A 14,788-nucleotide genomic window follows, 5' to 3' on the forward strand; every position below is an offset into this window, starting at 1 on the left:
GGATCTGCTACAAAAAAATAAATAAATATTCGCAGATCCATTTTTAGTTTTTTTGTAGATTTTTTTATATATATTTGTTTGTACTCTTTTCTATCAGTTAAGTTTTTTAATACAGCTTTTTATCAATTAATCTCATTAATTCAATTAATTTCAATTAATTGTGTTTTTTTTTTTTTTTTTTGGGGGGGGTCAAATATGTTTTTTGTTTTTTTTTTTTTTTTTTTTTTTTGTTATTTGTGTCAAATGTGGACAAACCCAGCCTTTGGTTTAAATTTTTACATTAATTTTTTTAACCCAACGGGTTTGTCCCAATTATGGGTTTGTCCATATTTGAGCCAAACATGATTTGAAACAACCCTGTATTTTTTTAGTACAGTTTTGTTTTTATGGCTTTTTATTAATGATTTGTATTCATTTCTGTCAATCACAGTGTTTTTTAATTATTTTTTTATAGTATGAATTTATATAAATTTGTGTTTTTATTTTCTTTTTAGATTGTTTTATGTTTTTTAGGTTTATGCTTTCACTCTAAATGATATCAGTGTTTTATGGCAGATAATTACTACAATTAATTTATATAAGCTCCCTTAAAGGGTTAGTTCACCCAAAAATGAAAATTATGTCATTAATTACTCACCCTGATGTCGTTACAAACCCGTAAGACCTTTGTTCATTTGCAGAACACAAATTATTTTTGATGAAATCTGAGAGATGAATGAAGGTCTTACTGGTTTGGAACGAGGGTGAGTAATTAATGACATGATTTTCATTTTTGGGTGACTTCTTGTATAGCTAACTACTACTTTTTCAAATGGCTTACTTGACTGTAGTTTTAAAAAATAGCTTGTAGCTTCAGTTGTGTTCTTTTGTAAAACTCTTTGGCATTAACATATGAACCTTGCCCCGTTAACCTGATGACAGGGATGTTTAACCCTGTTTACTGAGACAATCTATGAGTGTGTGAGAAGACTGTCCCGTTCCTGTCTCCGCAGGCTCTGTGTATGGAGGTGCGGGGCAGACGGAAGGGCATTTCCTCCGTGCTGAGGCTCTGTCAGAGGCTGCTGGATGGGCCTGAACAGCAGAGCTCAGAGGCAGAGCACCAGTCACTGCAGCTGCTGCAGGTCAACCTGGAGAGACGTTGGGAGGCCATCGTCATGCAGGTCCTTCAGTGGCAGACCAGACTGAAACACTCGCTGGGCAAAGACCAGGTCACATATGCTTTACACTACAGTTTCAAGTAAACAAGAGAACATATGTATTGTGAATATAAACAGGTCAGCGCTGTCAGAGATCGGTTTAATTGCGTTAGTGGTGGAGTGGCATACTAGCAAACTGTTTACTGCATACTATTTTATGTTTACTTTATATTATTTGTAAAATTATTTAGCAAGGAATTATGCAAATTGGTGCAATTTTTCTTGCAAATACACACAAATGCCTCTTTTAATTAAACAAAATGGTTTACAACCAGTTTTCCATAATGATAAAAAAGGTGCAGTGTGTAAGTAATTTGTCTAATTTAAATATGCATGACTGACTGAGTGCTATATACCAGCGCAAATAGCGTAAAGTGGCCATAACATATTTTTTATGTGAATTAATCTCAGTATGCAATGATAAACAATAGTATGCTACTGTATGTTGTTGTCATATGACCTGTGCATCCATCATGACGTAAATAATTTGCAGTGTTTGTTTAGTATAAAATTGTCTTGATTTTTTACATATTTTGTCAATAAGGAGATTTTAATATCTGTTTTACATTACCTCTGGATTCTTATGCAACCATTATAATTCAACATGCGGATATATATTTTATTCAACCAACTGGAATCGTCTGATCTCCTTATGTGTTGCTCCGGTCAAAGAAAGCTGCCCAGGCCAATGTTAAGCAGAGATACACTAGTACCAATAATATAGTGCAGCACTGCTGGAACCGTGTAATAAGAATGATGTATAAGGCAGGGAAAGTGGCCACATATTATTCTTGAATACACAGAGTAAGGGGACAGTGGCTAGATGCGCTCCCCAGATACTCACTGTACTGTGAACTCAATCGATTACAAATGCTGCCAGAAGTAACTGACTGTTCTTAATGTATATCGAGGAATAATATTAATAATAATACGTTTAATTTATATAGCGCCTTTCCCAAGCTCGAGGACGCTTCACAATAACAGTACAAAAAACAATCAGTTCACACAAGAATGGACATGACCGAGCGATTGCAGTTGCATATCGTGTTACATTTTGAAATACAAACAAAAACAGAGACAAAAAACAACACTAGGCCTATATACAGACATAATGTAAGGAAATAACTTGATCTTGTGTTCCTGTCCTGCTCTGAAAGGAAGGAAGTAGTCTCATAAAGCACATAACATGTGCACATACCGTGTTCACCGCAGTATAAAAAGGCTTCCCATCCTAAAAAACGGAACCATTAACTAGTCTCTTATTGTATGTGTGGGACCGTTACAGTTCGTGTTAAACAGGGGAGTGGGCCAAGGGCTAGACTTGGCCTTTTGTCATGTAGATGCTGTGCATTCCTGCATGGCAGCAGCAGGGCTCTGGGGAGGCTGCATGCTTCACACAGAAAAGCCCAGCAACCTGTTTGTGAACGTCCACTCACTTACACGGGGAAGACAAATTACTCGCCCCTCTCTCAGCTTGACCTTGCGGGGCTGAAGTGCAATTTCACTTTTTTTGCGGGTGCAGAATAAAGGAAAAGAAAAATAATAGGTAGAGTTTGTTTTTGTGAATACAGTACACTTTGTGAGATGATGAAATAGCTGACTGTTGAATGCTTCAGGAGGCCTTGCTCACAACAAGTCTTGTGTCTGAAAGGAAAAAAAATCCAATCGTTACACTTTTAGCAGGATTTTTTTTCTCTTTAGAATATCAAGAATTCAGTTTGAAGGTCAACGAAAGATATAATGGTTTTTCAGTTAACTTTCATCCACTCTGAAGGGAGTGGTAAACCAGCGAAAGAAACGTATAAAAAGAGTTGAGACACCGTCAAGTTATTGCATGATTTCACTCTCACGTTTTAAAGAGACATTCAGAAATGTTCAGGCCATACTGGACTGTCTTGTTTAACTTGGCAAAATGACTTTTGTAATGGTGTAGCTAAAGGTTATAATTAGTCCATCTGATTAAAATGTTATGTGCTGCAATCGGGGTGCAAATGTTAGCTGAGGCAGCTTATTGAAATAATTTTTTATTTGATTAGACTGATTGATTGTTCTCACAGTTGAGGGTTTTTATCATGCACTAGCAATCCAAGCTTGTGCATTAGTATTTTCCTCATCAGCAGAAAGAGAATAAACAGAAATCAAATAAAAATTCATTTTATGGGATATACGACGACATACAAAGCAAGTGTTAGATTTTCCAGTTTATTAGATTAATGAGATAGAGAGGATCATATAAATAGACTCTTCCTGCTTGAACAAGAAGCAAAGCAATTTGTGTAATTATGTGCTGCGCTGAATACCCATATCTAAGCAAAAATATATTTGTCCCAGATTAAAGGGTTAGTTCACCCAAAAATGAAAAATATGTCATTAATGACTCACTCTCATGTCGTTCCAAGCCTGTAAGACCTTTGTTCATCTCCGGAAGCTCATCAAGTCCGAGAGCTTTCTGTCCCTCCATTGAAAATGCATGTACCATATACTGTCCTTGTCCAGAAAGGAAATAAAGACATCATCAAAGTAGTCCATGTGACATCAGTGGGTTAGTTAGAATTTTTTGAAGCATCGAAAATACACTTTGGTCCAAAAATAACAAAAACAACGACTTTATTCAGCATTGTATTCTCTTCCGGTTCTGTTGTCAATCCACGTTGAGTGTTATCTGTGTGCCCGAGCTTCATTTACAGTCTGAGGGACACACGCTGTAAACAAAACAATCTTCGCAAACATGTCTAAGAATTTCGACACAGAGGAAGACTTGCATTTTTTTGCCCAGCCATTTTTATTTGAACCCGAATACTCGGACGCACCAGATAACACGTCAGCAGCGTCACTGCGGACTCGTGAACGCGGATTGACAACAGAACCGGAAGAGAATTCAATGCTGAATAAAGTCGTAGTTTTTGTTATTTTTGGACCAAAATGTATTTTCGATGCTTCAAAAAATTCTAACTAACCCACTGATGTCACATGGACTACTTTGATGATGTCTTTATTTCCTTTCTGGACAAGGACAGTATACCGTGTATACATTTTCAATGGAGACACAGAAAGCTCTCGGACTAAAGCTAAAATATCTTAAACTGTGTTCCCGAAGATGAACGAAAGTCTTACGGGCTTGGAACGACATGAGGGCGAGTCATTAATGACATAATAAAAAAACTAACCCTTTAACTTTGTATTTGTTTTAATTAAAAGTTCAATTGACAATTTCTTTGCCCCTCCTACAGGTCCCTGGGAACCTCATTGAGCCTTCGCTTATGGACCTTCATGGGCTGGCAGAAGATTCTTGGGAGTGGGACGAGATGGACATGACTATCTGCAATCTTGAGACACAGGACTGTGAAGATGAGCAAAATCCTGGATCTAAATCACACCTTAATTCCCCAAAGGAGCCTTTGAATCTCACAGAGTCATGCCCAAATGAAATGCAGTGCGGAGCAGCCTTGAGCACAGCAAAGTCGAATGGCTCATCTTCCTGTGTTTATCAGGTGTACAGTCTGGATAATGTTGAACTCTACCAACAACCCCAATATAATCACAAATCATTTTCATCCAAAGTCCAGCCGTCACTGTTGAAAAGCCTGAGCATGGATTCCTCCTTCTCCTCAGCTGAATCTCTACCTGATATCTTGGGAGACCTGTTGAAGGGGAAGCACAAGCTGCTATCGAATTCAGCCAAGAGATCAGAGAGCGAAAGTGGGATAGTAAGTGAAGGGGACACGGAGACCACAGGTAACTCTGAGCTGTGCCTGCTGTTCCAGAGTGATGATCCAAAAGTTTGCGTTACTCTCACCCCTCCGAACACAGAAGATTCACTCAATGGAGACAGAGTCTCAGATGAAGACATAGACAGAGTTTTGGAGCGCGCCAACAAGTGTGCTGAATACGTCGATAGTCTTAGCACTGGGAAGAGAGACCAGAGATTGCATATCATGAGAAAGAAAAGAGAAGATGGTGGAGAAAACAGGAAGAATCACCACAAGGAGCCAGTGAAGATCCTTCCCAATGACCTTGAATTAAGCCAACAGGCTAATGACAAAAATCTCAACATGAGCAAAGATGACGAGACGGTGACCACAAACGAAAAGCTCCAAAAGGAGTTTGCACAGCTCTCCCAGGGGTCTTCCCTTGACTCTCTTTACGCAGTAGGAGAATTATTCCCATCAAGCAAAGAGACACTAACTCGTAGCACTTCACTGGAAAGTTGGCTCGCTCCATGTAAGAGCACGGAGGACGCGGGTAGTAAGGAAAGTCTGAGGGACATTGGATCGATTGTGGAGCCAACAGGGGAACTCAGCAGAAGAACTCTGGATCTTCTAAAACGCCTTGAGAACATCCAAAGCCCTCTTGCTTTGAAGATGACACGCAGCGTCTCTGACGTTACGCTCCAGAGCAGCTCGCTGTGGCGTGGGTCACGCTCAGCTGGCGCTCCGTCCTCCATTAACGAGAGCTCAGCAGCCTCCCTGACAGAGCTGAGCAGCACAGAGGACTTGTCCGTGGCATCCGAGGACCTAGCCGTGCAAATGAACCGCTGCACCGCTGCTGATTCAAATGCGTCCTTCCGCAAACATTGCCGCAGCCAGCAACAAACCGACGAGACTGACGCGAGCATCAGCATGGTTGTCAACGTTTCCTGCACTTCAGCCTGTACTGACGACGAGGAAGACAGCGATCTTCTCTCGAGCTCCACTCTGACGCTCACCGAAGAGGAGCTTGGTATTAAAGATGATGACTCGAGTGTGACCTCAGAGGAAGAATACATTGAAGGTTCCTTCACTCTCGGGTTGGATTACATAAAGGATGAGTTTCAAAGCTGGATAAAGCCTAGATCTCAGAGTAGAGAGAAAAACGAGGCAGATCTAGTGGATGAACTGCAGTGTGGCACCCTGTCTAGAGACATCCTGTCACCCATTAAGACTACTAACGATCGGCAGTTTCTCAGCCGGTCTGCGCTGAAACTCTTGGAAGCCAACACTAATGCTAAAAACGAGAGCCTCAAGCAACAGGAGGTGGACGGAAACCGCCGGGACGCCACCAGGAGCTATATCAGCCGCTTCGTGGATGACATGGAAAACGGCAATGTCGAGAGCGCTCACGTCAAAGGGAAGGATGAAGACGACGAGCTGCTGAGAGAGGAGGGAAGTCTGCTGACCAAGAAAGGGGAGTCATTTAAAGGCTCTATCAATGACGTCAAAAGCAATATGTTGACCGCCAGCTCTCCTCCATCCTCATGCGAACAGAGCTTGAGCTCCCTGGAAGGACAGTTAAAAGGTGAGCTGCCCTGTCACAATTTCCGCCGTCCCTCCCCCACCATCTCTCCCGTAGAGGAGTGCGCTCACGCTCACAGCCGACAGAAGCAGCTCGCTGCCTTCCTGAATGACGTCCACGAGAACCATCAAGAAAGCTGCTCTTCAGAGAGCTGCAGTCCCCCTGCTTTCATGTGTGAAGAGGCCAAGAGTGACAACGTCCATGACTTTGTGATGGAGATCATTGACATGACATCTGTGGCCCTGAAGACCAAAGAGATGCAGGGAGAGCAGCCGACGGAGGTACGTAGCCCAGCGTCTGTGTCTCAGATCAGAGAGAAGGTCCTCGAGCACTCCCATCGGCTTATTCATTTGCGGAAGGGCGACTTCTACTCCTATCTGTCGCTGTCCTCGCACGATAGTGACTGCGGAGAGGTCAGCACCTGTGCGGAGGACAAGAGCAGCAGCCCGATCCTTTCGAGCACGCCAGATATCCGCGACGAAGAGCCGCTCTTCGAGGCCTGCACGGAGGAAGTGTACCTGGGCCCTCCTCTCTGTTACAGCATGTCCATTAGCAAACGGCCCACGAGACACAAGCTAATAGAGGCCCTGGGTCTCCGGAGCCCGGGTTGCGATGAATACCAAAAAGCGCATGGTATTTCTCAAGGAAGTGTAGCTGGTAGCCAGTCAGAGTGCCATAATGAGGCGCCTTATCTTAATCCTTTACCATGTGAAACCCCAATAGATACTGTTGAATGTTTTGCAGATACTAAAATGCTTGAATCCAATATTTCCCCTGTAATGACTAAGATAAGAGTCTCTTGCTCCACTACAAATCCTTTAAAAGAGGATGGCAGCCTTTATATTAATCCCAAAATTAACTGTCCGCTGATAAGGAAGACTGATAGCGATGAAAGGGCTCCTGCTTCACAGTTGATGAAACAGAAGAACGTTGGGAAAGGGCGCCGCTCTCCACAGGAAGCCAAGTCGACTCATAAACAGGTGTGTTTCGACATTGCACCGTGCTCTCTATCTGCTTGTAATGAGAGCGGTGTGCGTTTCTGCTGAATTCATCTCATTGACTAAATATTTAAGAGGGGATTTTTATTCATTCTCTCACCCCTCCCCTGCGCTTTTCCCCTCAAGTGCTAATGGAAGAAGGATTTGCAGGCGTAGATTTAAAATTTTAAGGTCTACAGAACAGAATAATCATAATCAGTCAGATTATATTATGATTCATAAGCAAGAATGCGCCGAGGATCATTACTTAATTTCATGACTGAATTAGCATGTATTTGTGTTCTTTTTAAGTACTTTTCTATTTCATATGCAAACTTCTCCCAGCTTGGTTCCAACTCTGTCTGCAAATCCTATGTTTGACCTTATATCAGGCAAATTAAGTTCCTGCTTTCCAGATAATTATTGAGACTGAAAACACAGAATTCATTTGACTTAAGTCATCGATTGAATTTCAGTGGACGTATTGATTTCATAAAAATGGCTGGATGGTTTTGTATGAAGACAGAAAGGGATCTATTACAATCTTCATCTTTTTTTAACATCCATATCTACCTCAGTCTGTTCATGTTTCTATCTACAGTATCTCTCTCTCTGTATTTTTTGTTTTCCAATGTGAATAGTGTCAAATAAGCATTATAAAAACAGTGCAAATGGAGTTAATAGTAATATTTAGGGTGATCATTTTTAATGTAAAACATCTTTAGCACATTAAGACAATTTCAATTTCAAATTAGTGTAATTTATTGGTGTGCGTTTCATTGTCAAATATTCTGTGCCAAATAACTATTATAAGAACAAATCAATACATTTTTAGGTTGACCTGTGTGTAAACACTTTTCCAATGGAAGATGATGCAACTGTTTATTATTATTATTATTATTTCATTTAGTGACTCAATTGACACAGAAATACAAGCTTAAAGGAGTAGTTCACTTTAAAAACAATTTTGCTGATAATTTCCTCACCCCCATGTCATCCAAGATATTCATGTCTTTCTTTCTTCAGTCGAAAAGAAATTAAGGTTTTTGATGAAAATATTCCAGGATTTTTCTCCATATAATGGACTTCATTGGGAACCAAATGGTTCAAGGTCCAAAAGACAGTTTCAGTGCAAACTGCAAACTGTTCAAAGGGCTTTAAACGATTCCAGACGATGAATAAGGGTCTTATCAAGCGAAATGATCGCTCATTTAATTAATGAATGACGAAAGTTTAAGTTTTATAAGCTCAAATGCTCGCCCTGCTCTGTTCTGTGATGCACGATCGTGACTCTCTTATTCGAACTCGTTCATCAAAATGAACAAATCTTTTCCCGAGTCAATTCGTTCATGAACCATATGACACGGAAAAAGATTTGTTCATTTTGATAAACGAGTTTAAAGAGTCACGAACGCGCATCACAGAACAGAGCAAGGCGACCATTTGAGCTTACAAAACTTAAACTTTGTTATTTTTGATTTAAATGAGCGATCGTTTCGCTTGATAAGACCCTTATTCATCGTCTGGTGTCGTTTAAAGCCCTTTGAACAGTTTGCACTGAAACTGTCTTTTGGACCTTGAACCGTTTGTTTCCCAATGAAGTCCATTATATGGAGAAAAATCCTGGAATGTTTTCATCAAAAACCTTAATTTCTTTTCGACTGAAGAAAGAATGACATGGACATCTTGGATCAAAATTAAAAGTACAATAAATTCTAAAAACTGCAGTGCAAAGAAAGAAAGAAACAAATTTCACAAAACAAGAAATGTTCTAAAAGTAATGAATTGTGGAAGTAGCATTTCTCTTTTCCTCTGTCTTTCAGCTGGCAAGGTCAGAGAGCATCAGTGGTGTTGTGGAGGGCTGCAGGGCTCAGATCAGCGGTCCACAGACAGATAGCTCATCTATAGGAAGGAGTAGAGTCAGCAGCAAGCCTCAGGTCAAGGTAGGTGCTATAGGACTCGCTTCAACACACACAACCTCTCCCTCCCGGCCACTTCCACCACACCGCTGAAAAACAGCCACAGGCTCTTTTCCACGTCAAGCGTTACATTGCAAACTACCCCATTTTCCAGTGCACTCCATACTGCACGCTAGCATGATTTATTAGTGGTGGGTTTTGAAATGAGTTTGTTTTGTGTGTGTGTGTGTGTGTTTTTTTTTTTTTTTTCCGTTGCTTGCTGGTTGTGAAATTCTGCTTGATAAAAACCTAAAGGCTCACTTCATGATGACGCAAATGCCCGGTCTGGACCGACAGTGTTATGGTTTAAATTATAGGCCACTGTACTTTCTACATGATGACTCCCCGACCAGTAAATTGGTTTGAAAAGCATTCATTACGTAACATGGTCTATATATCCAATGGGGTTAGCCTTTGAATTGTCTTCTCATTTTTCTCATTCTTTCTCTCTTGCTGTCTCTTTCTCGGTCGCTGCTGTGGCCTCATCAGCGCAGGGTTGAAATAATGAATGTCTGTTGGTCGGCAATCATTTCTCTTGATGAGAAGCATATACACCTGATGGACAATTTAAAGAGAGCTACTCTCTTAGTCTCCCGACTGAAACAACATACGACACGTTGTAATATGGTGGAATTAACAGATGGCAAACACAATACTGAGCTAGTACTAGGTTGGGAAAAAAAATTATATAAAAATGAATGTTTTGGTATGTAACCACCACATACATAAATGATCAAATGATAACGGTTATATGATGCAAAAGGAAGGTCATCTTGAAGATTTCGAATAGTTGGTGGGTCGGACACATTTCAGCAAACGCCCACGGCTCCAGGGACACGGTAAACGGCAGAGAGAACCAACTATCTTTCTCTACAGACACTATGATGTCAGCCCTGCGGTCACACTACACTGTTAAATGTACCGCAGTGTCACATGACAGAAGACCTGGACCAAACAAACAAACATACTGATCAAATGCAATGCTTTATTGTACAAATAACATCTTGGTTCATGTTTCACAGTTCAATATGTACCGTATATAATGTTTAAAGAAAATTAAATTAATTCAAATATCTATCTATCTATCTATCTATCTATCTATCTATCTATCTATCTATCTATCTATCTATCTGTCTGTCTGTCTGTCTGTCTGTCTGTCTGTCTGTCTGTCCGTCCGTCCGTCCGTCCGTCCGTCCATCTATCTATCTATTTGTCTGTCTGTCTGTCTGTCTATCTATCTATCTATTTGTCTGTCTGTCTGTCTGTCTGTCTGTCTGTCTGTCCGTCCGTCCGTCCGTCCGTCCGTCCGTCCATCTATCTATCTATTTGTCTGTCTGTCTGTCTGTCTGTCTATCTATCTATCTATTTGTCTGTCTGTCTGTCTGTCTGTCTATCTATCTATCTATCTATCTATCTATCTATCTATCTATCTATCTATCTATCTATCTGTCTGTCTGTCTGTCTGTCTGTCTGTCTGTCTGTCTGTCTGTCTGTCTGTCTGTCTGTCTATCTATCTATCTATCTGTCTGTCTGTCTGTCTGTCTGTCTATCTATCTATCTATCTGTCTGTCTGTCTGTCTATCTATCTATCTATTTGTCTGTCTGTCTGTCTGTCTGTCTGTCTATCTATCTATCTATCTATCTATCTATCTATCTATCTATCTATCTATCTATCTGTCTGTCTGTCTGTCTGTCTGCCTATCTATCTATCTATCTGTCTGTCTGTCTGTCTATCTATCTATCTATCTATCTATCTATCTATTTGTCTGTCTGTCTGTCTGTCTATCTATCTATCTATTTGTCTGTCTGTCTATCTGTGTGTCTATCTATCTATCTGTCTATCTGTCTGTCTGTCTGTCTGTCTGTCTGTCTGTCTATCTATTTGTCTGTCTGTCTGTCTATCTGTCTATCTATCTATCTATCTATCTATCTATCTATCTATCTATCTATCTATCTATCTATCTATCTATATGTCTATCTGTCTGTCTATCTATCTGTCTGTCTGTCTGTCTGTCTGTCTATCTATCTATCTATCTATCTATCTATCTATCTATCTATCTATCTATCTATCTATCTATCTATCTATCTATCTATCTATCTGTCTGTCTGTCTGTCTGTCTATCTATCTGTCTGTCTGTCTGTCTGTCTATCTATCTATCTATCTATCTATCTGTCTGTCTGTCTGTTTATCAATTAAAATTAAAAGCATATAAATTACTGTGTACTGTATATCATACTAAATTATAAATTACTATCATTTAAATTAATATATATATATATATATATACACACACACACACACACACACAATATTGTATAATTGTAACTTTTTTGTTCTGTTAAATGATAGGTCTGTTATGAGCACTTACTCTAAAATGTAATTACTAGTTACTAATTACATACAGTATTCAACAGATTACTTTACTAATTACTCTCAAAAGTACTGCATTACTTATTACTAATTACTTTTTAAATCCCTTATCAACCTGAACCAGTTGAACAATACAAGGATAGACACGAAACGCCTCTTTCAATCCTTTCAAATAAATAATATAAAATTGCGTAAAATTACTCTTGAACTGACCAAAGTATTAAAAGGGAGAAAGTCACATTAAATCATGCTTTTTAACTAGTTTTATGTAGAATTGTTCTATTGTCTATACGGCATTTAATGCACTTACATCAGAAGTAACTGTAATTAAATGACAGAAATCCTTTACTTTTTCAAGGGGAAAGTAGTTTAACTACAATAATAAATTACACCCAACACAGCCTATAAATCTGTGAGTTAGCAGCAGTCACTGCAGTTTTACTTTTTAGTTACTAACAATGTAAATCTGTGTGTGTGTGTGTGTGTGTTTTGCAGAGATTCACTGGAAGTCTAGCCACCCCTGTGTGTAAACCCTGACTGCGCTGGTGAAGGCTCTGAAGTCTCAAACACCACCTCTGGATGGTGACGTGGGGGTCTGGAACGGACACCTAACTGGATGTTAGTGCATGGGCCATTAGTCTGGCACTTTAGAGCTCTAAGTCCTTCATCCTCAGCACCCTCATCCTCTTCCTCCTGGCTGCTTTACTATTTACCTTTGCTGACCTTACCCCTCCAAGCTCCACTCTTGTCTGAGCTACCTCACCAGTCTTCCTCCATCTCGACCCTAACGCTAGACTACTCGCAAGCCTCTTCTGTCATATTCCTGATGATACTAGACCTGATCAACCAGCTAGCGACATCCAAACAGGCTCAAGTATTTGGTGCCTAAGCATAGAGGTACGTTACCTGAGGGTCGCCCCCATGAATCAGTAATGCGGTCCTGATAGGAGGTCACCCAAACAGGCTTCACGTTCCTCTCTAGCCGAGTGACGTAACGCCACAGTTTCTATGCAACACGACGGTTGTGTGATGTTGTGTGGCATGTGATCATCTTTTGGCAGTTTGATGCGATACCATTTTTTTTTTTTACTCCCTGAAAAACAAAGAAATGTATAAACATTTTGTGCCTTGCAGTTGCTACATTTTGTTAAACACTGCTTCACCCCATTGTGTGTCCTGCGATCGGTGAGAAAGCAGACGTGCGGCAAGGCTGATAATGACGAATGGGCATCTGTAAATATGTGAACTCTACGTTCAAACCTTGGTGTATAATGATGTCATATTACTTCATGTTCGTGTTACTGTTTGTGTTTTACGTGACGTGGATAAATAGCTACTGTTAGACTGCATGGTGAACTATGTACAAGAAAACTTCCATAAATAAACATAATTTAATGACTTTGTCACACATGCCGTTCTTTTCACACAGAATAAGTGACCGGGGTAAGTTGTCACACTTTTTACTGCAGGGAATATTTCTAAAATCAGATTATAAAGATTAAAAAACGATGATTTTTACTGTTATTGCCCAGCAGAACATATAGAGTTCATTGAACACATACTGACATATTTGTTTCTATAGCCTAACGGGGCATGTTGTCACATTGTATGGGGTAAGTTTGATTTGGACACCTAATTTGAAACAAGTTAAAATAAAAGTCTTCGGCAACATTTCGGCATTTAAAATGTATTAAATCCTAGCAATATTTCTTATTATTTTATTTAGTAAAATTTCAACAAAACATTACAAACAACAACCAAAATTGGCACAGAAATTATAATAATAAGCTGCATAAAATTACAGAATTTAACATATAAATATGACAACCTGACATTATGAAAAATAACGTCACTCATTTTTATTATATATATATATATATATATATACCATATACAAGTTTGGGGTCATTTTTGTAATGTTTATAAAATAAGTCTCCTATGCTCCCCAAGAATGCCTTTGTTTGATTAAAAATATTGAAATATTGAAAACAAGATATTCTCTATTTTAATATATTTTTAAATATGATTTATTCCTGCGATCATTACTCCAGTCTTCAGTGCCACATGATCCTTTAGAAATCATTCTAATATGCCGATTTACTGATCAACAAACATTTATTATTATTATCAATGTTGAAACAGATATTTTTTTTTTAGGATGAATAGTGCATATTACAAAAGAACAGTATTTATTTGAAATAGAAATCTTTTGAAACATTAGAAATGTCTTTACTGTCTCTTTTGATCAACTTAATGTGTCCTGGCTACATAAAAATATAGATATTTTTTTTCGTCTTACTGTATGTCAATGTGATAAAATAAAATAAACCCTGTGACAACTTGCCCCAGTTAATGAAATAATGCTTCATGCACATCCAGCTATACTGTACACATGTAGAAAACTCTTTTAACAGCGTCAGTTTTAAAGAGCGGTTCACTCAGACGTCAGCCGGTTATTTTTGTGGCTAATACGCTGTTTACAGGAAGTCCTGATGACTCTGAAGATTGCGTGATGGGCCCTCAGAGATTCAGATATACAGTGCCATCGGAACCCGTGGAACTCTTCGACAGCCAATCAAGCGCTCTCCTGATTGCGCCGCCGCGGCCTGATGATAAGCTCTCTCCGTAATCGCCCATCGGCTCCTGCAGGATTGCGTGTTTGTTGATGATGAGTGCGCGCTTGCACCGGAACAAAATCAGTCGGTGGGAATGAAAGACTCACGGAAGATGAGAAATCGGCGCGCCTGGTTCCTTATAAAACGGAGTGGCCCACATGCATCTCCCCAAACCTGTCATGTTTCACCCCAAAAATCAACACATTTCCATGACAATTAAGCCCATTTCTCTAGACTAGAGAACACTGATCTTTTGTGCATTGCATTAATTTACTGTTGAAAGCAGCAAACGTGAAAAAAGACCTGACTGACCTCTTTAATCCCACAGCCTCACAATAAAGATTCCCTGTGTTGGTCCACGCCGGATCCGTTTTACATTTGAGCGGGAAAGTCACGTTAA

The 14,788-nt window shown here is 39.7% G+C and overlaps 1 protein-coding gene across 3 annotated transcripts in view; it reads left to right on the forward strand.

The window, feature by feature from the left end:
* akap6 (A-kinase anchoring protein 6) overlaps positions 1–13,171 on the forward strand; it is a 194,284-nt gene extending 181,113 nt beyond the window's left edge. Inside the window, exons 12-15 of one of the 3 annotated variants that reach the window (XM_089120155.1) lie at positions 993–1,208; positions 4,427–6,748; positions 9,268–9,387; positions 12,269–13,171. In XM_089120155.1, the coding sequence (XP_088976281.1) occupies positions 993–1,208; positions 4,427–6,748; positions 9,268–9,387; positions 12,269–12,310 (2,700 nt within the window). In that variant the 3' untranslated portion in view covers positions 12,311–13,171. Of the gene's footprint in view, positions 1–992; positions 1,209–4,426; positions 7,448–9,267; positions 9,388–12,268 lie in introns of all 3 variants that reach the window. The other 2 variants (XM_039681812.2, XM_089120154.1) reach the window with 2 other exon arrangements.
* Positions 13,172–14,788: the final 1,617 nt, after the last annotated feature.

The sequence above is a fragment of the Pimephales promelas genome, chromosome 15 (assembly GCF_988280905.1).
Source record: "Pimephales promelas chromosome 15, fPimPro1.hap1.1, whole genome shotgun sequence".
NCBI lineage: Eukaryota > Metazoa > Chordata > Actinopteri > Cypriniformes > Leuciscidae > Pimephales > Pimephales promelas.